This window comes from Tachyglossus aculeatus, chromosome 8 (assembly GCF_015852505.1).
Source record: "Tachyglossus aculeatus isolate mTacAcu1 chromosome 8, mTacAcu1.pri, whole genome shotgun sequence".
NCBI lineage: Eukaryota > Metazoa > Chordata > Mammalia > Monotremata > Tachyglossidae > Tachyglossus > Tachyglossus aculeatus.
The window spans coordinates 36,303,666-36,330,473 of NC_052073.1; the positions used below are offsets into that span (position 1 = coordinate 36,303,666).

Sequence of the window (26,808 nt, forward strand, 5' to 3'; positions counted from 1 at the left end):
ATGGCGGCGCAGTCGGACGGGGGGTGCCCGGGGGCGGGGGCGGGGGCGGGCCCCCCCCGGCCCCGCTACGGCCTTCGGGACTGCTGCTGGGGCCTCTGCGCCCTGCTCGTCTTCCTCTCCGACGGCGCCACCGACCTGTGGCTGGCGGCCGACTACTACCTGCGGGGCCGCAGGGCCTGGTTCGCCCTCACGCTGCTCTTCGTGCTGCTGCCGTCGCTCGTCGTGCAGATGCTCAGCTTCAGGTGGTTCGTCTACGACTACTCGGCGGCGGCGGCGGCGGCGGCGGCGGCGGCGCCGGGGAGGGCCCAAGGCTCCAAGGACGACGGCGGGACCGGCGGGACCGGCGGCCCCCGCGGCGGCCGCAAGGGGGCGTTCAGCACCGCGGACAGCGCGCGCGCGCCGCGCCTCCACGGCGCCCCCGGCGGCGAGGGCCGGAACGCCGGCACCAAGGACAGCGCGCCGAGGGAGCGTCTCCACGGCGCCCCCGGCGGCGGCGCTGGGGACGGCGGGCGGGCGCCGCGCCTCGACAGCGCCCCCAGGGGCGGCCCCCCCAAGGACAGCGCGCAGGCGCCGCGCCTCGACAGCGCCCCCGGCGGCGGGAGGGGCGGCCCCAAAGGCAGCGCGCAGGCGCCGCGCCTCGACAGCGCCCCCGGCGGCGGAGCAGGCGGCGCCGCCAAGGGCAGCGCGCAGGCGCCGCGCCTCGACAGCGCCCCCAGGGGCGGCCCCTCCAAGGACAGCGCGCAGGCGCCGCGCCTCGACAGCGCCCCCAGCGGCGGCCCCCCCCAAGGACAGCGCGCAGGCGCCGCGCCTCGACAGCGCCCCCGGCGGCGGAGCGGGCGGCGCCAAGGGCAGCGCGCAGGCGCCGCGCCTCGACAGCGCCCCCGGCGGCGGCGGCGGCGGCGGGAGGAGAGGCGCCAAGGACAGCGCGCAGGCGCGGCGCCTCGACAGCGCCCCCGGCGGCGGCGGCGGCGGGAGGAGCGGCGGCCAGGGCAGCGCGCAGGCGCGGCGCCTCGACAGCGCCCCCGGCGGGCTGGGCTCGGAACTGGCGGCCGGAGCCCGGGGGTCTCGCCGCAGGTGCTGTCGCCTGTGTGTTTGGGTGCTGCAGTCGCTCATTCACCTCCTGCAACTCGGACAGGTCTGGAGGTAATCCCGGTCAATCAATCAATCAATCAATCGTATTTATTGAGCGCCTACTGTGTGCAGAGCACTGTGCTAAGCGCTTGGGAAGTCCAAGCTGGCAACATAGAGAGACAGTCCCTGCCCAACAGCGGGCTCACAGTCTAGAAGGGGGAGACAGAGAACAAAACGAAACATATTAACAAAATAAAATAGGTAGAATAGATATGGACAAGTAAAATAAGTAAATAGAGTAATAAATATGTACAAACATATATACACATATACAGGTGCTGTACTGAGCGCCCACAGCGTGCAGAGCACTGGACTGAGCGCCGGGGAGAGGGCCAGAGAACCATAAACTCACGCATTCCAAGCCACAATAATAATAATGATTAATAATGATTAATTGATTATTTAACAATCAATTAATAATTATAATATATGATAATTAATAATAGTAGCAATAATATAAAAATAATATTTACAGTTCCCTCATCTGTAAAATGGGGATTAAGACTGTGAGCCCCACGTGGGACAACCTGATTGCCTTGTATCCCCCCCGCAGCGCTTAGAACAGTGCCTAGCACATAGTAAGCACCTAAAAATGCCATTAAATCAATCAATCAATCGTATTTATTGAGGGCTTACTATGTGCAGAGCACCGTACTAAGCGCTTGGGAAGTCCAAGTTGGCAACATATAGAGACAGTCCCTACCCAACAGCGGGCTCACAGTCTAGAAGGGGGAGACAGACAACAAAACAAAACATATTAACAAAATAAAATAAATAGAATAGATATGGACAAGTAAAATAAGTAGAGTAATAAATATGTACAAACATATATACAAATATACAGGTGCTGTACTGAGCGCCCACGGCGTGCACAGCACTGGACTGAGTGCCGGGGAGAGGGCCAGAGAACCATAAACTCACGCATTCCAAGCCACAATAATAATAAATACTGATTAATTATTTAATAATCAATTAATAATGATAATGATAATTAATTAATAATAATAATGATAATATAAAAATAATATTTACCGTTATCTCATCTGTAAAATGGGGATTAAGACTGTGAGCCCCACGTGGGACAACCTGATTGCCTTGTATCCCCCCCGCAGCGCTTAGAACAGTGCCTAGCACATAGTAAGCACCTAGAAATGCCATTAAAAAACAGTTCTTATCGAGCGCTCACTCAGTCACATGCATTTTTCTGGTTAGACCCAAATTTATTTATTTGTTTTACCTGTACATAGCTATTCTACTTTTTTATTTTATTTTGTTAATATGTTTTGTTTTGTTGTCTGTCTCCCCCTTCTAGACTGTGAGCCCGCTGTTGGGGAGGGACCGTCTCTATGTGTTGCCAACTTGGACTTCCCAAGCGCTTAGTACAGTGCTCTGCACACAGTAAGCGCTCAATAAATACGATGGATTGATTGATTGATAATAACGGTGCTTGTTAAGGGCTTACTATGGACCAGGCACAGCATTCCTAAGCATAACGGGGGCATTAATTAATAATAATAATATTCATTCATTCAGTCGTATTTATTGAGCGCTTACTGCGTGCAGAGCACTGGGCTAATAATGATGGTATTCGTTAAGCGCTTACTCTGTGCCAAGCACTGTTCTACAAGTGGTAATAATGGCATTTCTTAAGCGCTTGCTATGCACCAAGCATTGTTCTAATAGTAATAATGATGGCATTTATTAAGTGTTTGCTATGCGCCAAGCACTGTTCTAATAATAGTAATAATGATGGCATTTATTAAGCGCTTGCTATGTGCAAAGCACTGTTCTTAGCGCTGGGGAGGTTACAAGGTGATCCCGTTGGCCCACTGGGGGAAAGCACAATAATAATAATAATAACGGTACTTGTTAAGGGCTTACTATGGGCCAGACACAGCATTCCTAATCATAACGGTGGTATTTATTAATAATAATAAGATTCATTCACTCATTCAATCGTATTTATTGAGCGCTTACTGCGTGCAGAGCACTGGACTAATAATGATGGTATTTGTTAAGCACTTACTCTGTGCCAAGCACTGTTCTAATAGTAATAATGATGGCATTTATTAAGCTTTTGCTATGCGCCAAGCACTGTTCTAATAATAGTAATAATGATGGCATTTATTAAGCGCTTGCTATGCACCAAGCACTGTTCTAATAGTAATAGTGATGGCATTTATTAAGCGCTTGCTATGCGCCAAGCACTGTTCTAATAGTAATAGTGATGGCATTTATTAAGCGCTTGCTATGCGCCAAGCACTGTTCTAATAGTAATAATGATGGCATTTATTAAGCGCTTGCTATGTGCCAAGCACTGTTCTAAGCGCTGAGGAGGTTATAAGGTGATCGCGTTGGCCCACTGGGGGTAAGCACAATAATAATAATAACGGTATTTGTTAAGGGCTTACTATGGGCCAGGCACAGCATTCCTAATAATAACGGTGGTATTTATGAATAATAATAATATTCATTCATTCATTCAATTGTATTTATTGAGCGCTTACTGTGTGCAGAGCACTGGACTAATAATGATGGTATTGGTTAAGCGCTTACTCTGTGCCAAGCACTGTTCTACTAGTAATAATGATGGCATTTCTTAAGCGCTTGCTATGCGCCAAGCACTGTTCTAATAGTAATAGTGATGGCATTTATTAAGCGCTTGCTATGCGCCAAGTACTGTTCTAATAGTAATAATGATGGCATTTATTAAGCGCTTGCTATGTGCAAAGCACTGTTCTAAGCGCTGGGGAGGTTACAAGGTGATCGCGTTGGCCCACTGGGGGTAAGCACAATAATAATAATAACGGTACTTGTTAAGGGCTTACTATGGGCCAGGCACAGCATTCCTAATCATAACGGTGGTGTTTATTAATGATAATAATAATATTCATTCATTCAATCGTATTTATTGAGTGCTTACTGCATGCAGAGCACTGGGCTAGTAATGATGGTATTTGTTAAGCGCTTACTCTGTGCCAAGCACTGTTCTACTTGTGTAATAATGGCATTTCTTAAGCACTTGCTATGCGCCATACACTGTTCTAATAGTAATAATGACGGCATTTATTAAGCGCTTGCTATGCGCCAAGCACTGTTCTAATAGTAATAATGATGGCATTTATTAAGCGCTTGCTATGTGCAAAGCACTGTTCTAAGCGCTGGGGAGGTTACAAGGTGATCGCGTTGGCCCACTGGGGGTAAGCACAATAATAATAATAATAACGGTACTTGTTAAGGGCTTACTATGGGCCAGGCACAGCATTCCTAATCATAACGGTGGTATTTATTAATGATAATAATAATATTCATTCAATCGTATTTATTGAGCACTTACTGCGTGCAGAGCACTGGGCTAATAATGATGGTATTCGTTAAGCGCTTACTCTGTGCCAAGCACTGTTCTAGTAGTAGTAATAATGGCATTTCTTAAGTGCTTGATATGTGCCAAGCACTGTTCTAATAGTAATAATGATGGTATTTATTAAGCGCTTGCTATGTGCCAAGCACTGTTCTAATAGTAATAGTGATGGCATTTATTAAGCGCTTGCTATGTGCAAAGCACTGTTCTAAGCGCTGGGGAGGTTACAAGATGATCGCGTTGTCCCACAGGGGGCTCGCAGTCTTCATCCCCATTTTGCTGATGAGGGAACCATAATAATAATAATAATAATAACGGTACTTGTTAAGGGCTTACTATGGGCCAGGCACGGCATTCCTAATCATAACGGTGGTATTTATTAATAATAATAAGATTCATTCATTCATTCAGTCATTTTTATTGAGCGCTTACTGTGTGCAGAGCACTGGGCTAATAATGATGGTATTTGTTAAGCGCTTACTCTGTGCCAAGCACTGTTCTAATAGTAATCATCATCAATCGTATTTATTGAGAACTTACTATGTGCAGAGCACTGTACTAAGCACTTGGGTAGTACAAATTGGCAACATTAGAGACAGTCCCTACCCTACAGTGGGCTCACAGTCTAAAAGGGGGAGACAGAGAACAAAACCAAACATACTAACAAAATAAAATAAATAGAATACAGATGTACAAGTAAAATAAATAAATAAATAAATAGAGTAATAAATATGTACAAACATATATACATATATACAGGTCCTGTGGGGAAGGGAAGGAGGTAAGGCGGGGAGGAGGGAGAGGGGGACTAGGGGGAGAGGAAAGAAGGGGCTCAGTCTGGGAAGGCCTCCTAGTAATAATGGCTTACACAGTAAGAGCTCAATAAATAGGATTGATTGATTGATTGATGTGGCGGAGCCGGGATTCAAACCCATGACCACTGACTCCAAAGCCCGGACTCTTTCCACTGAGCCAGGCTGGGTTCTAATCCTGGCTCCACCACTTCATTCGTTCATCCATTCATTCAATCGTATTTATTGAGCGCTTACTGTGTGCAGAGCACTGTCCTAAGCGCTTGGGAAGTACAAGTTGGCAACATATAGAGACGGTCCCTACCCAACAGTGGGCTCATCATATTTGTTGAGTGCTCACTGTGTGCAGAGCACTGTACTAAGCGCTTGGGAAGTCCAAGTTGGCAACATATAGAGACGGTCCCTACCCAACACTGGGCTCACCGTATTTGTTGAGCGCTTACTGTGTGCAGAGCACTGTACTAAGCGCTTGGGAAGTACAAGTTGGCAATATATAGAGACGGTCCCTACCCAACAGTGGGCTCATCGTATTTATTGAGCGCTTACTGTGTGCAGAGCACTGTACTAAGCGCTTGGGAAGTACAAGTTGGCAATATATAGAGACGGTCCCTACCCAACAGTGGGCTCACCGTATTTGTTGAGCGCTTACTGTGTGCAGAGCACTGTACTAAGCGCTTGGGAAGTACAAGTTGGCAATATATACAGACGGTCCCAACCCAACAGTGGGCTCATCATATTTATTGAGCGCTTACTGTGTGCAGAGCACTGTACTAAGTGCTTGGGAAGTACAAGTTGGCAATCTATAGAGACGGTCCCTACCCAACAGTGGGCTCACCGTATTTGTTGAGCGCTTACTGTGTGCAGAGCACTGTACTAAGCGCTTGGGAAGTACAAGTTGGCAATATATAGAGACGGTTCCAACCCAACAGTGGGCTCATCATATTTATTGAGCACTTACTGTGTGCAGAGCACTGTACTAAGCGCTTGGGAAGTCCAAGTTGGCAACATCTAGAGACGGTCCCTACCCAACAGCGGGCTCACAGTCTAGAAGGGGGAGACAGACAACAAAACAAAACATATTAACAATATCAGCGGTATTTATTGAGCACTCACTGGATGCAGAACATTGTACTAAGTGCTCGGGAGAGCCCAGTACGACAGAATTAGCAGGCACGTTCCCTCCCTAATGATGATGGTTTTTGTTAAGCGCTTACTATGTGCCAAGCACCGTTCTAAGCGCTGGGGAGGTTACAAGGTGATCAGGTTGTCCCACGTGGGGCTCACAGTCTTCATCCCCATTTTGCAGATGAGGGAACTGAGGCCCAGAGAAGTGAAATGACTTGCCCAAAGTCACCCAGCTGACAGGTGGTGGAGGCGGGATTCGAACCCACGACCTCTGACTCCAAAGCCCGGGCTCTTTCCACTGAGCCGTGCTGCGCCTTAATCTAGGCGGTCTCCAATCGATCGATCAATCCGTCGTATTTGTTGAACAGTTACTGCATGAAGAGCGCTGGACTGAGCGCTTGGGAGCGTCCAGTACAACAGACCTAATAGACACGGTCCCTGCCAACAATAAGCTGGCAACCCCCCACCCACCCACCCAAATACACACACACACACACACACACACAAATACACAAACATCATCATCATCATTCGTATTTATTGAGCGCTTACTGTGTGCAGAGCACTGTACTAAGCGCTTGGGAGTCCAAGTCGGCAACATATACAGTCCCTACCCAATAGTGGGCTCACACACCTGAAAGAGAAAGAGGTTGCATTGGGTGTTGCCAACTTGTAACAATAATAATAATAATGGCATTTGTTAAGCGCTTACTATGTGCAAAGCACTGTTCTAAGCGCTGGGTACTTCCCAAGCGCTCAGTACAGTGCCCTGCACACAGTAAGCGCTCAATAAATACGATTGAATGAGTGAATTGGGTGATTGCCTTGCCTTAAGGCAGGTGAATCAGGAGCAGAGCCGCAGCCAGAATTCCTGGTTGAGGTTTTCTAGGAATTGTCTCTCCTCGGCTGCCGCTTCTTTTCCTGCTCCGGGATTCCCAAGCCATTCCGCTCGGGGAACAATCCCAAATCTGGGAAGCAGAGAGGCACCGGCGGAAAGAGCCCGGGGCTATGTACTTGTACTTCCCAAGCGCTTAGTACAGTGCTCTGCACACAGTGAGCGCTCAATAAATACGATTGATGATGATAATGATGAGTCGGAGGATTGGGTTCTCCTCTCCGCCACTTGTCTGCTGTGGGACCTCGGGCCTGTCACTTCACCTCTCTGGGCCTCAGTTCCCTCATCTGTCAAATGGGGGTTCATTCAATCAATCAATCAATCAATCAATCGTATTTATTGAGCGCTTACTGTGTGCAGAGCACTGGACTAAGCGCTTGGGAAGTCCAAGTTGGCAACCTCGAGAGACGGTCCCTACCCAACGGCGGGCTCACAGTCTAAAAGGGGGAGACGGAGAACAAAACCAAACACACTAACAAAATAAAATAAATAGAATAGATAGGTACAAGTAAAATAAATAAATACACAACTAGAGTAATAAATATGTACAAACATATATACATATATACAGGTGCTGTGGGGAAGGGAAGGAGGTAAGATGGGGGGATCGAGAGGGGGACGCATCGTATTTATTCCATTCCATTCCATTCAGTCGTATTTATTGAGCGCTTACTGTGTGCAGAGCACTGTACTAAGCGCTTGGGAAGTACAAGTTGGCAACATAGAGAGATGGTCCCTACCCAACAGTGGGCTCACAGTCTAGGAGTTCAACCCCTGTTCTCCCTCCTATTTGAGAAGCAGCGTGGCTCAGTGGAAAGAGCCCGGGCTTTGGAGTCGTAGGTCATGGGTTCGAATCCAGACCCCGCCACTTGTCAGCTGGGTGACTTTGGGCAAGTCACTTCACTTCTCTGGGCCTCAGTTCCCTCATCTGGAAAGTGGGGACGAAGACTGGGAGCCCCACGGGGGACAACCTGATCACCTTGTATCCCCCCCCCAGTGCTTAGAACAGTGCTTGGCACATAGTAAGCGCTTAACAAATGCCATTATTATTATTATTATTATTAGGTTGCACCGCTTCTTCTGCCAATTGGGGGTTGGGACTGGATTGTCTGATTGGCTAACGGAGGTCGAGGTGGAGATCTCTCATTGGCTCAGAGGTCATGGGTTCAAATCCCGGCTCTGCCAACTGTCAGCTGTGTGACTCTGGGCAAGTCATTTCACTTCTCTTGTGCCTCAGTTACCTCATCTGTAAAATGGGGATGAAAACTGAGAGCCCCCACCATGGGACAACCTGATCACCTTGTAACCTCCCCAGCGGCTACAATAGTGCTTGGCACATAGTAAGCACTTAATAAATGCTATTATTATTATTATTATCATTATTAATAACAAATACTATCAATCAATCAATCGTATTTATTGAGCGCTTACTGTGTGCAGAGCACTGTACTAAGCGCTTGGGAAGTCCAAGTTGGCAACATATAGAGACGGTCCCTACCCAACAGTGGGCTCACAGTCTAAAAATACTACTACTACTACTACTAATAATAATGTTGGCATTTGTTAAGTGCTTAATATGTGCAAAGCACTGTTCTAAGCGCTGGGGGGGGGGATACAAAGTGATCAGGTTGTCCCATGTGGGGTTCACAGCCTTAATCCCCATTTTACAGATGAGGTAACTGAGGCTCAGAGAAGTGAAGTGACTTGCCCAAGGTCACACAGCAGACATGTGGCGGAGTCGGGATTCAAACTCATGACCTCTGACTCCAAAGCCCGGGCTCTTTCCACTGAGCCGCGGCATAATTATTATTATTATTATCATTATTATTATTATTATTATTATTATTATTACTGGCTGGGGCTGGTTTAGGAGGTTGGACTGGGTCATCTCATTGGTTAATGAGGTTAGGGTTGAGTCCTCTGATTGGTTAAGGGAGTTGGGCTGGTTTATCTCCATTGGTTAATGGGGTTGGCTTCTCTGTTGGTTAACGGTTTTGGAGCTGGGCTCTCATTGGTTGAGTGGGGTTGGGTGGGGTTGTCCCATTGGTTCCTGGATTTGGGGCTGGGTTGTTTCATTGGTTCATTCATCCATTCAGTCGTATTTATTGAGCGCTTACTGTGTGCAGAGCACTGGACTAAGCGCTTGGGAAGTACAAGTCGGCAACATCTGGAGACGGTCCCTACCCAACAGTGGGCTCACAGTCTAGAAGTTCAGTCATCCATTCAGTTGTATTTATTGAGCACTTACTGTGTGCAGAGCACTGTACTAAGCGCTTGGGAAGTCCAAGTCGGCATCATCTAGTGACGGTCCCTACCCAACAGTGGGCTCACAGTCTAGAAGTTCAGTCATCTATTCAATCTATTTATTGAGCGCTTACTGTGTGCAGAGCACTGTGCTAAGCGCTTGGGAAGTCCAAGTCGGCAACATCTAGAGACGGTCCCTACCCAACAGTGGGCTCACAGTCGAGAAGTTCAGTCATCCATTCAATCGTACTTATTGAGCGCTTCCTGTGTGCAGAGCACTGAACTAAGCGCTTGGGAAGTCCAAGTCGGCAACATCTAGAGACGGTCCCTACCCAACAGCGGGCTCACAGTCTAGAAGTTCATTCATCCATTCAATCATATTTATTGATTATTTACTGTCAGCTGTGTGGCTTTGGGCAAGTCACTTCACTTCTCTGGGCCTCAGTTCCCTCTTCTGTAAAATGGGGATCAAAACTGTGAGCCCCCCGTGGGACAACCTAATTACCTTGTAATCTCCCCAGCGCTTAGAACAGTGCTTTGCACACAGTAAGTGCTTAACAAATACCATTATTATTATTATTATTATTATTATTGAGCGCTTACTGTGTGCAGAGCACTGTACTAAGCGCTTGGGAAGTACAAATTGGCAACATATAGAGATGGTCCCTACCCAACAGAGGGCTCACAGTCTAGAAGGGGGAGACAGACAACAAAATGAAACATGTGGACAGGCGTCAAGTCATCAGAACAAATAGAATTAAGGCTAAATGCACATGTTAAGCACTTACTATGTGCCAGGCACTATTCTTTAAGCGCTGGGGTAGAGACAAGCTAATTCAATCGTATTTATTGAGCACTTACTGTGTGCAGAGCACTGTACTAAGCGCTTGGGAAGTCCAAGTCAGCAACATCTAGAGACGGTCCCTACCCAACAGTGTGCTCACAGTCTAGAAGTTCATTCATCCATTCAGTCGTATTTATTGAGCACTTACTGTGTGCAGAGCACTGGACTAAGCGCTTGGGAAGTACAAGTTATTACAACATATTAACAAAATAAAATAAATAGAATAGTAAATATGTACAAGTAAAATAAATAGAGTAATAAATCTGTGCAAACATATATACATATATACATATATAGAGAAGCAGCGTGGCTCAGTGGAAAGAGCACGGGCTTTGGAGTCAGAGGTCGTGGGTTCAAATCCCTTTGGGCAAGTCACTTTACTTCTCTGGGCCTCAGTTCCCTCATCTGTAGAATGGGGATGAAGACTGTGAGCCCCACGTGGGACAACCTGATCACCTTGTACCTACCCCAGCGCTTAGAACAGTGCTTTGCACATAGTAAGCGCTTAACAAATACCAACGTTATTATTATTATTATTATTATTATTATTATTATTATTATATCCAGGTGCTGTGGGGAGGGGAAGGAGGTAAGGCAGGGGTATGGGGAGGGGGAGAGGAAGAAGGGGGCTCAGTCTTTGTACTTCCCAAGCGCTTAGTCCAGTGCTCTGCACACAGTAAGCGCTCAATAAATACGATTGAATGAATTAATGAAGGCCTAAAGGTTAAAGGGGTTAGACTTGGATTAGTTTATTGATTAACGATTGGATTTAGCTCATTGGTTAAGAGGTTTGAGGCCGTGTTAGCTCATTCACTAAAGGGGTCGGACTCGGGTTAGCTCATTGGATAAGTAGTTTGGGACTGGAGCATAGTAAGCGCTTAAATACCTTTTTTTTCAAAAAAGATACCATTATTATTATTGTAACTCCAAATTGCCTTTGTTACAAGGCGATCAAGTTGTCCCACGGGGGGCTCCCAGTCTTCATCCCCATTTTCCAGATGAGGTCACCGAGGCCCAGAGGAGTGAAGTGACTTGCTCCAAGTCACCCAGCTGAGCAGCGTGGCTCAGTGGAAAGAGCCCGGGCTTGGGAGTCAGAGGTCGTGGGTTCTAATCCCGGCTCCACCAATTAATAATAATAATAATAATGATGGCATTTATTAAGTGCTTATTATGTGCAAAGCACTGTACTAAGCGCTGGGGAGGTTACAAGGTGATCAGGTAGATCACCTGATAGAGAAGCAGCGCGGCTCAGTGGAAAGAGCACGGACTTTGGAGTCAGAGGGCATGGGTTCGAATCCTGGCTCTGCCACTTGTCAGCTGGGTGACTTTGGGCAAGTCACTTCACTTCTCTGGGCCTCAGTTACCTCATCTTAGCGCTTATTAGCTTCTTAGCGCTTACCTCATGTTCAGTGCTTAGAACAGTGCTTTGCACATAGTAAGCGCTTAATAAATGCCATTATTATTATAATCTGTAAAATGGGGATGAAGACTGTGAGCCCCCTGTGGGACAACCTGATCACCTTGTATCCCCCCCCCCCAGCGCTTAGAACAGTGCCTTGCACATAGCGCTTAATAAATGCCATTATTATTATTATCAGGTTGTCCCATGGTGGGGGCTCACAGCCTCAATCCCCATTTTCCAGATGAGGTCACTGAGGCCCAGAGAAGCGAAGTGACGTGCCCAAAGTCACCCAGCTGACAATTGGTGGAGTCGGGATTTGAACCCATGACCTCTGACCCCCAAAGCCCGAGCTCTTTCCACCGCGCCACGTTGCTCGGCTGGGTGACTTTGAGCAAGTCACTTCACTCCTCTGGGCCTCGGTGACCTCATCTGGAAAATGGGGATGAAGACTGGGAGCCCGCCATGGGGCAACCTGATCGCCTTGTAACCTCCCCAGGGCTTAGAATTGTGCTTGGCACATAGTAAGCGCTTAATAAATGCCATTATTATTATTATTATTATTATTATTATTACCTCAGAAGATGTGACAATCTGATCCCCTCAGGCTGGCAGTGTAGAGGGGGTCTCATTAGGGACTTTCTATTTCAGCAAGGAGACCAACCCCGGCCTAACCCCCCGGAAAAAAGCACAATTCTGAAATTCTCCATCCCCTCCTGCTGCAGAGAAGCACCCCTCTTTTCCCACTTTTCCTCGTCAAACAAGGGGAGCACAGCTCACCCCGTCCCCCCGCGGTAATGGACACGTAATGAAATTGTAATTGAACGATTAAAATCGCATTATTCGGTGACATTCGTGTCGCCTTCCATTGCCAAATGCTGGGAAGTCCTGTCCTAGAAACCCTTCGAGGAGTTGGGGAAAAGTGGAATGCATTTTAATAATAATAATGGTATTAGGTAAGTGCTTACAATGTGCTCAGCACTGTTCTAAGCGGAGGGGTCTATACAAGGTCATCAGGTTGGCCCAAGTGGGGCTCACGGTCTTCATCCCCATTTTCCAGAGGGGGGAACTGAGGCACAGAGAAGTGAAGTGGCTTGCCCAAGATCACACAGCAGACAAGTGGCCTCTCCTTTCCCCCCTCTTGAGGGCCTGGGGAGTCAGGGGAAGGGGCTAAGTGGGTTGGGGGAATAATAATAACAATAAATAATGATATTTGTTCAGTGCTTACTGTGTGCCAAGCACTGGGGTGGATAGAAGCAAAACGGGTTGGATACGTTCCCTGTCCCTCGTGGGGCTCACAGTCTCCATCCCCATTTTCCAGATGAGGGAACTGAGGCCCAGAGAAGTCAAATTACTTGCCCAAGGTCACACAGCAGGCAAGCGGCGGAGCCGGGGTGGGGATTGGGGGCTTGGAGGATGAGGGCTCTGGGGACTTGGGGGGAGGGGGGACTTTTCCTAGGGAGGGGGTGGGAGGTTTCTGGAAAGCCTGAACTTTTAAGAAAGGTTGGAAGGATGGGAAGGGAGAGAGCGGCGCGGAATCTCTGAGAGACCGACAGATGGAGGATAGAGGATGTGAGAGACACGCAGATAAACAGAGACCCAGACTCAGAGGGATGAGATGGAGAGCAACAGCAGGCCGGCAGGCGGGCAGACTGACCCGGGAGCCAAGAGACAGACCAAAACAGAAGCTAGATGAGGGAGGCAGGGAGAGGAAGAGGGTGGGGGGAGAGAGAGAGAAGAGAAGAGAAGGGGGAAACAGGGGAGAGGAAAAAGGGGGGGGGGGAGGGAGAGAGAAGGAGGGAGAGCCAGGGAGACTAAGGGAGATGGAGAGATGAGAGGGAAAAACGGGAGAGGAAAGAAGGGGGAGGAGAGAGAGCGAGAGGATGGAGAGAAGAGAGGGAAAAATAGGGGAGAGGAAAGAAGGGGGAGGAGAGAGGAGGGAGAGCGAGAGGATGGAGAGAAGAGAAGGAAAAATAGAGGAGAGGAAAGAAGGGGGAGGAGAGAGAGCGAGAGGATGGAGAGAAGAGAGGGAAAAATAGAGGAGAGGAAAGAAGGGGGAGGAGAGAGAAGGAGAGAGAGCGAGAGGATGGAGAGAAGAGGGAAAAATAGGGGAAAGGAGAGAAGGGGGAGGAGAGAGAAGGAGAGAGAGCGAGAGGTTGGAGAGAAGAGAGGGAAAAACAGGAGAGTGGAAAGAAGGGGAGGAGAGAGAGAAGGAGGGAAGGAGGAGAGCCAGGAAGGGTAAGGGAGATGGAGAGAAGAGAGGGAAAAACAGGGGAGAGGAAAGAGGGGGTAGGAAAGAGGGAGAACGAGGGGGATGGAGAAAAGAGAGGGAAAACGGGAGAGGAAAGGGGAGGAGAGAGAAGGAGGGAGAGCGGGGGGATGGAGAGAAGAGAGGGAAAACGGGAGAGGAAAGAGGGGGTAGGAGAGTGAGGGAAGGAGGGAGAGCCAGGGAGAGTAAGGGAGCTGGAGAGAAGAGAGGGGAAAAACAGGGGAGAGGAAAGAAGGGGATGAGAGAGAAGGAGGGAGAGGAGAGAGAACGAGGGGGATGGAGAGGAGAGAGGGAAAAACGGGAGGGGAAAAGAGGGAAAGAGAGAGAGAGAAGAAAGGAGAGCTAGGGAAAGTAAGGGAGATGGAGAGAAGAGAGGGAAAAACGGGAGAGGAAAGAAGGGGGAGGAGAGAGAGAAGGAGGGAAGAAGGGCGAGCCAGGGAGGGCGAAGGAGATGGAGAGAAGAGAGGGAAAAAGAGACGAAAGAGGGCGAGGGGAGAGAGAATGGGGGGAAGGAGAGAGAGCGAGGGGGAGAGAAGAAAGGGAAAAACGGGAGAGGAGATGGGGGAGGAGAGAGAGCGAGGGGGAGAGAAGAAAGGGAAAAACGGGAGAGGAGATGGGGAGGAGAGAGAGAAAAAGAAAGGAGACGGGAGGCGAGAAGGAGCGAGAGAGGGGAGCGGGAGAAAGAGAGAAGAGGGAGGAGGGAGAAAAAGAGAGGGAAAAGGAGGGAAGAAGGGAAAGGAAGGGGAGGAGGGGGGGAGAAGAAAGAAGGAGAAGGAAGGAGGGAGAGAGAGGAAGGAAGGGGGAGAGATAGAGGATGAGGGAGGGAGGAGAGGAGGGAAGGAGAGGGGAAAAGGGAAGGATGGAGGAAGAGAAAGGGAAGAAAGGAGAGAGAGAAGAGAGAGGTGGGAGAAAAAGAGAGGGAAAAGGAGGGAAGAAGGGAAAGAGAAGGGGAGGAGAGGGGGAGAAGAGAGAAGGAGAAGGAAGGAGGGAGAGAGAGAGGAAGGAAGGGGGAGAGAGAGAGGAAGAAGGAGGGAGGGAGGAGAGGAGGGAAGGAGGGGGGAAAGGGAAGGATGGAGGAAGAGAAAGGGAAGAAAGGAGGGAGAGAGAGAGAGAGAGAGAGAGAGAGAGAGAGAGAGAGAGAGAGAGAGAGAAGGAAAAAGAGGCGTAGTCGTAGAAGCAGCATAAAGCAGCAGGACCTAGCGGAAAGAACCTGGGCCTGGGAAGAAACTGAGGCCCAAAAAAGTGAAGTGACTTGCCCATCACCATCACCAACATCACCAAAACAAAACATATTCACAATCAATCAATCAATCGTGTTTATTGAGTGCTTACTGTGTGCAGAGCACTGGACTAAGCGCTTGGGAAGTCCAAGTCGGCAACGTATAGAGACGGTGTCTACCCAACAGTGGGCTCACAGTCTAGAAGGGGGAGACAGAGAACAAAACAAAACATATTCACAATCAATCAATTGTATTTATTGAGCGCTTACTGTGTGCAGAGCACTGGACTAATCAATCAATCATTCAATCGTATTTATTGAGCGCTTCCTGTGTGCAGAGCACTGTACTAAGCGCTTGGGAAGTCCAAGTTGGCAACATATAGAGACAGTCCCTACCCAACAGTGGGCTCACAGTCTCAAAGGTGGTCTCACAGTCTAAAAGAGATGGGAAAGAGATGGGAAAGGAGGAGGAAAGGAGAAGGGAAAGGAAGAGGGAAGGAGATGGGAAAGGAGGAAGGAAGGAGAAAGGAAAGGAGGAGGGAAGGAGATGGGGAAGGAGGAGGAAAGGAGAAGGGAAGGAGATGGGGAAGGAGAATCAATCAATCAATCAATCAATCGTATTTATTGAGCGCTTACTATGTGCAGAGCACTGTACTAAGCGCTTGGGAAGTACAAATTGGCATCACATAGAGACAGTCCCTACCCAACAGTGGGCTCACAGTCTAAATGGGCTCACAGTCTAAAGGGAAGGGAAGGAGATGGGGAAGGAGGAGGGAAGGAGATGGGGAAGGAGAAGGGAAGGAGATGGGGAAGGAGAAGGGAAGGAGACGGGGAAGGAGAAGGGAAGGAGATGGGGAAGGAGAAGGGAAGGAGATGGGGAAGGAGGAGAGAAGGAGACGGGGAAGGAGAAGGGAAGGAGATGGGGAAGGAGGAGGAAAGGAGCTTGGGAAGTCCAAGTCGACAACGTATAGAGACGGTCCCTACCCAACAGTGGGCTCACAGTCTAGAAGGGGGGAGACAGACAACAAAACCAAACATATTCACAATCAATCAATCGTATTTATTGAGCGCTTACTGTGTGCAGAGCACTGGACTAAGCGCTTGGGAAGTCCAAGTCGGCAACATCTAGAGATGGTCCCTACCCAACAGTGGGCTCACAGTCTAGAAGGGGGAGATCACAAAGTGAAATAGAGTAGACGATGGGCCGTGGGGGTCGGCGGGCCCGGGGGAGGAGGGCGCGGGGCTCGCCGTCTGGGGGGGCTGAGTCGGGGTCCGGCCTCGTGTCCCCCGCTCCCGCTCGCCCCCAGGTACGTCCGGGCAATGTACCTGGGCCTGCAGAGCCGCTGGCAGGCCGACCCACTGGGCCGACATTTCTACTGGCGGATGATGTTTGAGAGCGCCGACGTCAGCATGCTGAGGCTCCTCGAGGCCTTCCTCAAGAGTGCTCCCCAGCTGGTCCTGCAGCTCGCCATCATGGTCCACCAGGGGTACCCCGAACCCCTGCAGGGTAAGAGGACCCCCCAAACCACCCCGCGTCCCCCCCCATCTCCCACCCCCTTACTCTCGCCCCCCGTAAGGACCCCGCTAGCCCTCGCCCCGTGTGTCTTTTAGACTGTGAGCCCACTGTTGGGTAGGGACTGTCCCTATACATTGCCAACTTGTACTTCCCAAGCGCTTAGTACAGTGCTCTGTGCACAGTAAGCGCTCAATAAATACAATTGATGATGATGGTGTGTCCCCCCCTGCCTTTCTCGCCCCCTTAGCCCCGGCCCCCTGAGGACTGGGAGCCCGCTGTTGGGTAGGGACCATCTCTCTGTGGTGCCAACTTGGGACTTCCCAAGCGCTTAGTACAGTGATCTGCACACAGAAAGCGCTTGATAAATACAGTTGATTGACTAGAGAGGCACAGAGAAGCGTGGCCCTGTGGAAAGTAAGCGCTCGATAAATACGGTTGATTGACTAGAGAGGCACAGAGAAGCGTGGCCCAGTGGAAAGAGCCTGGGCTTTGAAGTCAGAGGTCAATCAATAATAATAATAATGATGGCATTTATCAAGCGCTTGCTATGTGCAAAGCACTGTTCTAAGCGCTGGGGGGGGGGGATACAAGGCGATCAAGTTGTCCCACGGGGGGCTCACAGTCAATCCCCGTTTTTCAGATGAGGGAACTGAGGCACAGAGAAGTGAAGTGACAAGGTCGACAGGTTGTTAAGTGCTTGCTATGAGCCAGGCACTGTTCTAAGCCCCGGGGTGATAGTAATAATAATAGTGATGATGGCATTTATTAAGCACCCACTATGTGCAAAGCACTGTTCCAAGCACTGTGGGGACACAAGGTGATCAGGTTGTCCCACGGGGGGCTCAAATCAATCAATCAATCGTATTTATTGAGCGCTTACTGTGTGCAGAGCACTGGACTAAGCGCTTGGGAAGTCCAAGTTGGCAACATATAGAGACCCAACAGTGGGCTCACGGTCTAGAAGGGGGAGACACGTGGGTTCAATCCCTGGCTCCGCCGATTGTCAGCTGGGTGACCCTGAGCGAGTCACTTCACTTCTCTGGGCCTCAGTTGCCTCACCTGTAAAATGGGGATTAAGATTGTGAGCCCCATGTGGGACAACCTGATCGCCTTGTGTCCCCCCCAGCGCTTAGAACAGTGCTTTGCACATAATAAGCACTTAACAAATACCATTATTATTATTATTATAGGCCCCCCACAAAATTCATTCATTCCTTCAATCGTATTCATTGAGTGCCTACTCTTAGAGAAGCAGCGTGTCAGTTGTATTTATTGAGCGCTTATTAGAAGCAGTGTGGCTCATTCATTCATTCATTCAGTCGTATTTATTGAGCGCTTACTGTGTGCAGAGCACTGTACTAAGCGCTTGGGAAGTCCAAGTTGGCAACATCTAGAGACGGTCCCTACCCGACAGCGGGCTCACAGTCTAGGAGGGGGAGACAGATGACAAAACAAAACATATTAACAAAATAAAAGGAATAGAATAAATATGTACAAATAAAATAGAGTAATAAATATGTACAAACATATATACATATTCATTCATTCATTCAATCATATTTATTGAGCGCTTACTGTGTGCAGAGCACTGGACTAAGCGCTTGAGAAGTACAAGTTGACAACATCTAGAGACGGTCCCTACCCAACACCGGGCTCACAGTCTAGAAGGGGGAGACAGATGACAAAACAAAACATATTAACAAAATAAAATAAATAGAATAAATATGTACAAGTAAAATAAATAGAGTAATAAATATGTGCAAACATATATACATATTCATTCATTCATTCAATCGTATTTACTGAGCGCTTACTGTGTGCAGAGCATTGGACTAAGTGCTTGGGAAGTCCAAGTTGGCAACATCTAGAGACAGTGCCTGCCCAACGTTCATTCATTCATTCAATCAATCGTATTTATTGAGTGCTTCCTGTGTGCAGAGCACTGGACTAAGCGCTTGGGAAGTCCAAGTTGGCAACTTCTAGAGACGGTCCCTACCCAACACTACTTGTCAGCTGGGTGACTGTGGGCGAGTCACTTCACTTCTCTGGGCCTCAGTGACCTCATCTGGAAAATGGGGATGAAGACTGGGAGCCCCCCATGGGACAACCTGATCACCTTGTAACCTCCCCAGCGCTTAGAACGGTGCTTGGCACATAGTAAGCGCTTAATAAAATGCCAATATTATTATTATTATTATTATGATTACTGTGTGCAAATGCTCCCCAGAATCCCACACATCCATAGCTTTTCTCGCCCCCCGTATACGATCCAGAATCCCCCATATCCATAGCTTTTTTCACCCCCTTAATCCCAAGCCCCCCAAAACCCCACGGCCCTATCCCTATATAGCCTTGTCCTCCAGGGCTTCCCCTTTTTTCTTAAATGGCATTTGTTAGGCGCTTACTAGGGGCCAGACACTATACTAAGCGTTGGGGGAGATAGACGCTGACTGTGGACAGGGAATGTGTCTATTATAGGGTACCCTCCCAAGCGTTCAGCACAGTGCCCTGCCCGTGGTAGTGGACTGTCCGCTCCTTGAGGGCTGGGATCGTGGCAGCTCGCTCTGTTGGATCAATCAATCGATCAATCGTATTTATTGAGTGCTTACTATGTGCAGAGCACTGTACTAAGCGCTTGGGAAGTACAAATTGGCAACACATAGAGACAGTCCCTACCCAACAGTGGGCTCACAGTCTAAAAGGGGGAACTCTTGGACTCTCTCAAGCGCTCTGCCCACTGTAGTAGACGGTCAGCTCCTTGAGGGCAGGAATCCTGTCTACCGTCTCTATTGGCCTCTTTTCTGTTATACAAGTGTATAATAAATAATATAATCAATAATAGAATGCATGGGATTTATTGAGTGTTTACCATGTGCCAAGCACTGTGGGGAGAGACAGGACCGTCAGGTCGAACCCAGTCCCCGTCCCACACGGGGAGGGAGAACGGATATGTAAGAGCGATGGGATTCATCGAGCGCGTCCCGAGGGCCGAGCGCTGTGCTGAGCGCTGGGGGAGAATCGAGCCGATCAGTCCCTGCCCCTCCCCACCCCCCATCAATCAATCCATCAGTAGTACTTATGGAGCACTTACTAGGTGCAGGACACCGTACTAAGCGCTTGGGAGCATTCCCCTTAAGCACTTAATACAGTGCTCTGCACACAGTAATCGCTCAATAAATACGATTGATTGATTCCCCCGGGACCGTCCAACGGACACCTTCCCTGCCCACACCGAACTTCCATTCCTTCACCCTACCGCGTTTATCGAGCGCTGACTGTTGCTTATATGTTGCCGACTTGTACTTCCCAAGCGCTCAGTACAGTGCTCCGCACACAGTAAGCGCTCAATAAATACGATTGATTATTACTGTGTGCGGAGCACTGTACTGAGCGGTTGGGAGAGGACGGCACGACAATCAACTGATACAGCCCCTGCCCACAGTGCGCTGACGGTCTAGAGTGGGGGAGATGGATGGCAATAGAAAGGGACGGAGGCGGGCGAACCCAGGGAGACGCTGAAGGGAGTGGGACTGGCTCTATATGTTGCCAACTTGTACTTCCCGAGCACTTAGTACAGTGCTCTGCACACAGTAAGCGCTCAATAAATACAACTGATGATGACGACTCCCAGGCCCGTGCCCCAACCCTGTGCAGCAGACAAATGGCAGCAAACCTTGTGACTCCCAGGCCCATTCCCTGTCCCTATGCAGCAGAAACCTTGTGACTACCTTCTAGACTGTGAGCCCACTGTTGGGAAGGGACTGTCTCTATAATGTTGCCAACTTGGACTTCCCAAGTGCTTAGTACAGTGCTCTGCACACAGTAAGCGCTCAATAAATACGATTGATGATGATGACTCCCAGGCCCGTGCCCTAACCCCGTGCAGCAGACAAATGGCTGCAAACCTTGTGACTCCCAGGCCCATGCCCCGTCCCTATGCAGCAGAACACTTGTTACTATATTTTAGACTGTGAGCCCACTGTTGGGTAGGGACTGTCTCTATAATGTTGCCAACTTGGACTTCCCAAGCGCTTAGTACAGTGCTCTGCACACAGTAAGCGCTCAATAAATACGATTGATGATGATGACTCCCAGGCCCGTGCCCTAACCCCATGCAGCAGACAAATGGCAGCAAACCTTGTGACTCCCAGGCCCATGCCCCGTCCCTATGCAGCAGAAAACTTGTTACTATATTTTAGACTTTGAGCCCACTGTTGGGTAGGGACTGTCTCTATATGTTGCCAACTTGTACTTCCCGAGCGCTTAGTACAGTGCTCTGCACACAGTAAGCGCTCAATAAATGCGATTGATGATGACGACTACCAGGCCCGTGCCCCAACCCTGTGCAGCAGACAAATGGCAGCAAACCTTGTGACTACCAGGCCCATGCCCCGTCCCTATGCAGCAGAAACCTTGTGACTACCTTTTAGACTTTGAGTCCACTGTTGGCTAGGGACTGTCTCTATATGTTGCCAACTTGTACTTCCCGAGCGCTTAGTACAGTGCTCTGCACACATTAAGCACTCAATAAATATGATTGATGATGATGACTCCCAGGCCCGTGCCCTAACCCCATGCAGCAGACAAATGGCTGCAAACCTTGTGACTCCCAGGCCCATTCCCCGTCCCTATGCAGCAGAACACTTGTTACTATATTTTAGACTGTGAGCCCACTGTTGGGTAGGGACTGTCTCTATATGTTGCAAACTTGTACTTCCCGAGCGCTTAGCACAGTGCTCTGCACACATTAAGCACTCAATAAATACGATTGATGATGATGACTCCCAGGCCCGTGCCCTAACCCCATGCAGCAGACAAATGGCTGCAAACCTTGTGACTCCCAGGCCCATGCCCTGTCCCTATGCAGCAGAAACCTTGTGACTATATTTTAGACTTTGAGCCCACTGTTGGGTAGGGACCGTCTCTATATGTGGCCAACTTGTACTTCCCGAGCACTTAGTACAGTGCTCTGCACACAGTAAGCGCTCAATAAATACAATTGATGATGATGACTCCCAGGCCCGTGCCCCAAACCTGTGCAGCAGACAAATGGCAGCAAACCTTGTGACTCCCAGACCCATGCCCCGTCCCTATGCAGCAGAAACCTTGTGACTACCTTTTAGACTTTGAGCCCACTGTTGGGTAGGGACTGTCTCTATATGTTGCCAACTTGTACTTCCCAAGCGCTTACTACAGTGCTCTGCACACAGTAAGCGCTCAATAAATACGATTGATGATGATGACTCCCAGGCCCGTGCCCTAACCCCATGCAGCAGACAAATAGCTGCAAACCTTGTGACTCCCAGGCCCATGCCCCGTCCCTATGCAGCAGAAAACTTGTTACTATATTTTAGACTTTGAGCCCACTGTTGGGTAGGGACTGTCTCTATATGTGGCCAACTTGTACTTCCCGAGCGCTTAGTACAGTGCTCTGCACACAGTAAGCGCTCAATAAATACGATTGATGATGACGACGCCCAGGCCCGTGCCCCAAACCTGTGCAGCAGACAAATGGCAGCAAACCTTGTGACTCCCAGGCCCATTCCCTGTCCCTATGCAGCAGAAACCTTGTGACTACCTTTTAGACTTTGAGTCCACTGCTGGGTAGGGACTGTCTCTATATGTTGCCAACTTGTACTTCCCGAGCGCTTAGTACAGTGCTCTGCACACAGTAAGCGCTCAATAAATACAATTGATGATGATGACTCCCAGGCCCGTGCCCCAAACCTGTGCAGCAGACAAATGGCAGCAAACCTTGTGACTACCAGGCCCATTCCCTGTCCCTATGCAGCAGAAACCTTGTGACTACATTTTAGACTGTGAGCCCACTGTTGGCTAGGGACTGTCTCTATATGTTGCCAACTTGTACTTCCCGAGTGCTTAGTACAGTGCTCTGCACACAGTAAGCGCTCAATAAATACGATTGATGACGATGACTCCCAGGCCCGTGCCCTAACCCCGTGCAGCTGACAAATGGCTGCAAACCTTGTGACTCCCAGGCCCATGCCCCGTCCCTATGCAGCAGAAACCTTCTTACTATATTTTAGACTTTGAGCCCACTGTTGGCTAGGGACTGTCTCTATATGTTGCCAACTTGTACTTCCCAAGTGCTTAGTACAGTGCTCTCCACACAGTAAGCGCTCAATAAATACGATTGATGATGATGATCCCAGGCCCGTGCCCTAACCCCGTGCAGCAGACAAATGGCTGCAAACCTTGTGACTACCAGGCCCATGCCCCGTCCCTATGCAGCAGAAACCTTGTTACTATATTTTAGACTTTGAGCACACTGTTGCGTAGGGACAGTCTCTATATGTTGCCAACTTGTGCTTCCCGAGCGCTTAGTACAGTGCTCTGCACACCGTAAGCGCTCAATAAATACGATTGATGATGATGACTACCAGGCCCGTGCCCTAACCCCGTGCAGCAGACAAATGGCAGCAAACCTTGTGACTCCCAGGCCCATTCCCTGTCCCTATGCAGCAGAAACCTTGTGACTACCTTTTAGACTGTGAGCCCACTGTTGGGTAGGGACTGTCTCTATATGTTGCCAACTTGTACCTCCCGAGCGCTTAGTACAGTGCTCTGCACACAGTAAGCGCTCAATAAATACAATTGATAATGATGACTCCCAGGCCCGTGCCCCAACCCTGTGCAGCAGACAAATGGCAGCAAACCTTGTGACTCCCAGACCCATGCCCCGTCCTTATGCAGCAGAAACCTTGTGACTACATTTAAAACTCTGAGCCCACTGTTGGCTAGGGACTGTCGCTATATGTTGCCAACTTGTACTTCCCGAGCGCTTAGTACAGTGCTCTGCACACAGTAAGCGCTCAATAAATACAATTGATAATGATGACTCCCAGGCCCGTGCCCCAACCCTGTGCAGCAGACAAATGGCAGCAAACCTTGTGACTCCCAGGCCCATGCCCCGTCCCTATGCAGCAGAAACCTTGTGACTACCTTTTAGACTGTGAGCCCACTGTTGGGTAGGGACTGTCTCTATATGTGGCCAACTTGTACTTCCCGAGCGCTTAGTACAGTGCTCTGCACACAGTAAGCGCTCAATAAATACGATTGATGATGATGACTCCCAGGCCCGTGCCCTAACCCCATGCAGCAGACAAATGGCTGCAAACCTTGTGACTCCCAGGCCCATGCCCCGTCCCTATGCAGCAGAAACCTTCTTACTATATTTTAGACTTTGAGCCCACTGTTGGGTAGGGACTGTCTCTATATGTTGCCAACTTGTGCTTCCCGAGCGCTTAGTACAGTGCTCTGCACACAGTAAGCGCTCAGTAAATACGATTGATGATGATGACTCCCAGGCCCGTGCCCCAACCCCATGCAGCAGACAAATGGCAGCAAACCTTGTGACTCCCAGACCCATGCCCCGTCCCTAGGCAGCAGAAACCTTGTGACTACCTTTTAGACTTTGAGCCCACTGTTGGGTAGGGACTGTCTCTATATGTTGCCAACTTGTACTTCCTGAGCGCTTAGTACAGTGCTCTGCACACAGTAAGTGCTCAATAAATACGATTGATGATGATGATTCCCAGGCCCGTGCCCCAACCCTGTGCAGCAGACAAATGGCAGCAAACCTTGTGACTCCCAGGCCCATGCCCCGTCCCTATGCAGCAGAAAACTTCTTACTATATTTGAGACTTTGAGCCCACTGTTGGCTAGGGACTGTCTCTATATGTTGCCAACTTGTACTTCCCGAGCGCTTAGTACAGTGCTCTGCACACAGTAAGCGCTCAATAAATACGATTGATGATGATGATGATACAGTCCCTGCCCACAGCGCGCTGACGGTCTAGAGCGGGGGAGACGGACGGCAATAGAAAGGGACGGAGGCGGGCGAACCCAGGGAGACGCTGAAGGGAGTGGGAGCCCACTGTTGGGTAGGGACTGGCTCTATATGTTGCCAACAAGCGCTTAGTACAGTGCTCTGCACACAGTAAGCGCTCAATAAATACGATTGATGATGATGATGATACAGTCCCTGCCCACAGCGCGCTGACGGTCTAGAGCGGGGGAGACGGACGGCAATAGAAAGGGACGGAGGCGGGCGAACCCAGGGAGACGCTGAAGGGAGTGGGAGCCCACTGTTGGGTAGGGACTGGCTCTATATGTTGCCAACAAGCGCTTAGTACAGTGCTCTGCACACAGTAAGCGCTCAATAAATACGATTGATGATGATGATGATACAGTCCCTGCCCACAGCGCACTGATGGTCTAGAGCCGGGGAGACGGACGGCAATAGAAAGGGACGGAGGCGGGCAAACCGAGGGAGACGCTGAAGGGTGTGGGAGCCCATCTTTGGGTAGGGACCGTCTCTATATGTTGCCAACAAGCCCTTAGTACAGTGCTCTGCACACAGTAAGCGCTCAATAAATACGATTGATGATGATGATGATACAGTCCCTGCCCACAGCGCGCTGACGGTCTAGAGAGGGGGAGACGGACGGCAATAGAAAGGGACGGAGGCGGGCGAACCGAGGGAGACGCCGAAGGGAGTGGGAGCCCACTGTTGGGTAGGGACTGGCTCTCTATGTTGCCAACAAGCGCTTAGTACAGTGCTCTGCACACAGTAAGCGCTCAATAAATGCGATTGATGATGATGATGATGATGAGAAGAGGCAAGTAGCCAGGGCAGGCCTCCCGGAGGAGGTGTGCCTTCAATGAGGCTTGGCAGCGGGGGGGAAGGGGGGCGTCGGGGGCAGCCGGCCGACCCCCCGACCCACCCGGTCTCCCCAGGGCTCTCGGCGTCGGCCTCGCTGGTGTCTCTGGCCTGGATGATCGCCTCCTACCAGAAGGTCCTCCGTGACTCCCGCGACGACAAGCGGCCCATGTCCTACAAGGGGGCGGTGGTCCAGGTCCTTTGGCACCTCTTCACCATCGCCGCCCGGGCCGTGGCCTTCGCCCTCTTCGCCTCCGTGTCCCGGCTCTACTTCGCCATCTTCCTGGTGGCCCACTGGTCCCTCATGACCCTGTGGATCATCCAGGGGGAGACGGACTTCTGCACCTCCAAGTGGGAGGAGGCCGTCTACAACATGATGGTGGGCATCGTCTACGTCTTCTCCTGGTTCAACGTCAAGGGGGGCAGCAGCTGCTGCCGGATGGGCGCCTACTACAGCCTGGCGCTCCTGGAGAACGCCGCCCTGACGGGCTTCTGGTACTACCACCACGGCCTGAACTCGGATTTCCAGGCCTTGCTGCTGGTCTGCGCCGTGGCCTGCTGCTTCGCGCTGGGCGTCTTCTTCATGCTCGTCTACTACTGCCTCCTGCACCCCAACGGGCCCATGTTCGGGGCCCGGGGGCCCCCCGAGGCCCCCGCCGGCCCCCCGGCCCCCGAGGCGGTCACCGGCCCCCCGCGGCCCCCCGCCGGGGCGGAGAGGGACGGGGTCCCCGAGCCCGGGCCCGTCTTCCAGGTGAGGCCCGGCCTCCCGCTCCCGGCGGGCCCGGCCCCCCGGACAGAAGGGCCCGTGATCCGGATAGACCTGCCCCGGAAGAAATATCCGGCCTGGGACGCCCACTTCATCGACCGCCGGCTGAGGAAGACCGTCCTGGGCCTGGAATATTCCTCCCCCGCCACCCCCCGTCTGCAGTACTGCAGTCTCGGGGCCGCCCAGGAGCTCCTGGAGTACGAGACTACCGTGTAGACCACCCCGGGCGGGGGACCAGCTGGGCCTGGTCCTCTCACGAGCCTCTGGGACGGTTGAGGCGGGCCTGGGGGGTTGGAGGATGGCTCCCCGTCCCCCACGTAAACACAAACACACATCCGGGACCCCCCTCCGGGGTCCACAGGGAATCAAACGGTGCTAAGGAGACCCCCCCCACCTCAACACACATTCACCCACACATACACACCCCGCTCACGGGGCGGTTCCCCATCCCCCGTTTTCCTCCCCGTCCACCCCCTTTCTCCCAAAGTGTCTCCCCCATCCCCATCTCCGGACCGAACCGAAGCGGTCCCCTGCTCCGGGGGGC

The 26,808-nt window shown here is 50.5% G+C and overlaps 1 protein-coding gene across 1 annotated transcript; it reads left to right on the plus strand.

Annotated features, from left to right (window-relative positions):
• Nucleotides 1–26,729, plus strand: XKR7 (XK related 7). The gene is made up of 4 exons (XM_038750064.1): nucleotides 1–467; nucleotides 1,018–1,143; nucleotides 16,607–16,806; nucleotides 25,576–26,729. Exons 1-4 carry the CDS (start codon nucleotides 1–3, stop codon nucleotides 26,478–26,480), a joined length of 1,698 nt encoding a protein of 565 aa, XP_038605992.1. The 3' UTR covers nucleotides 26,481–26,729.
• The last annotated feature ends 79 nt before the right edge of the window (nucleotides 26,730–26,808 follow it).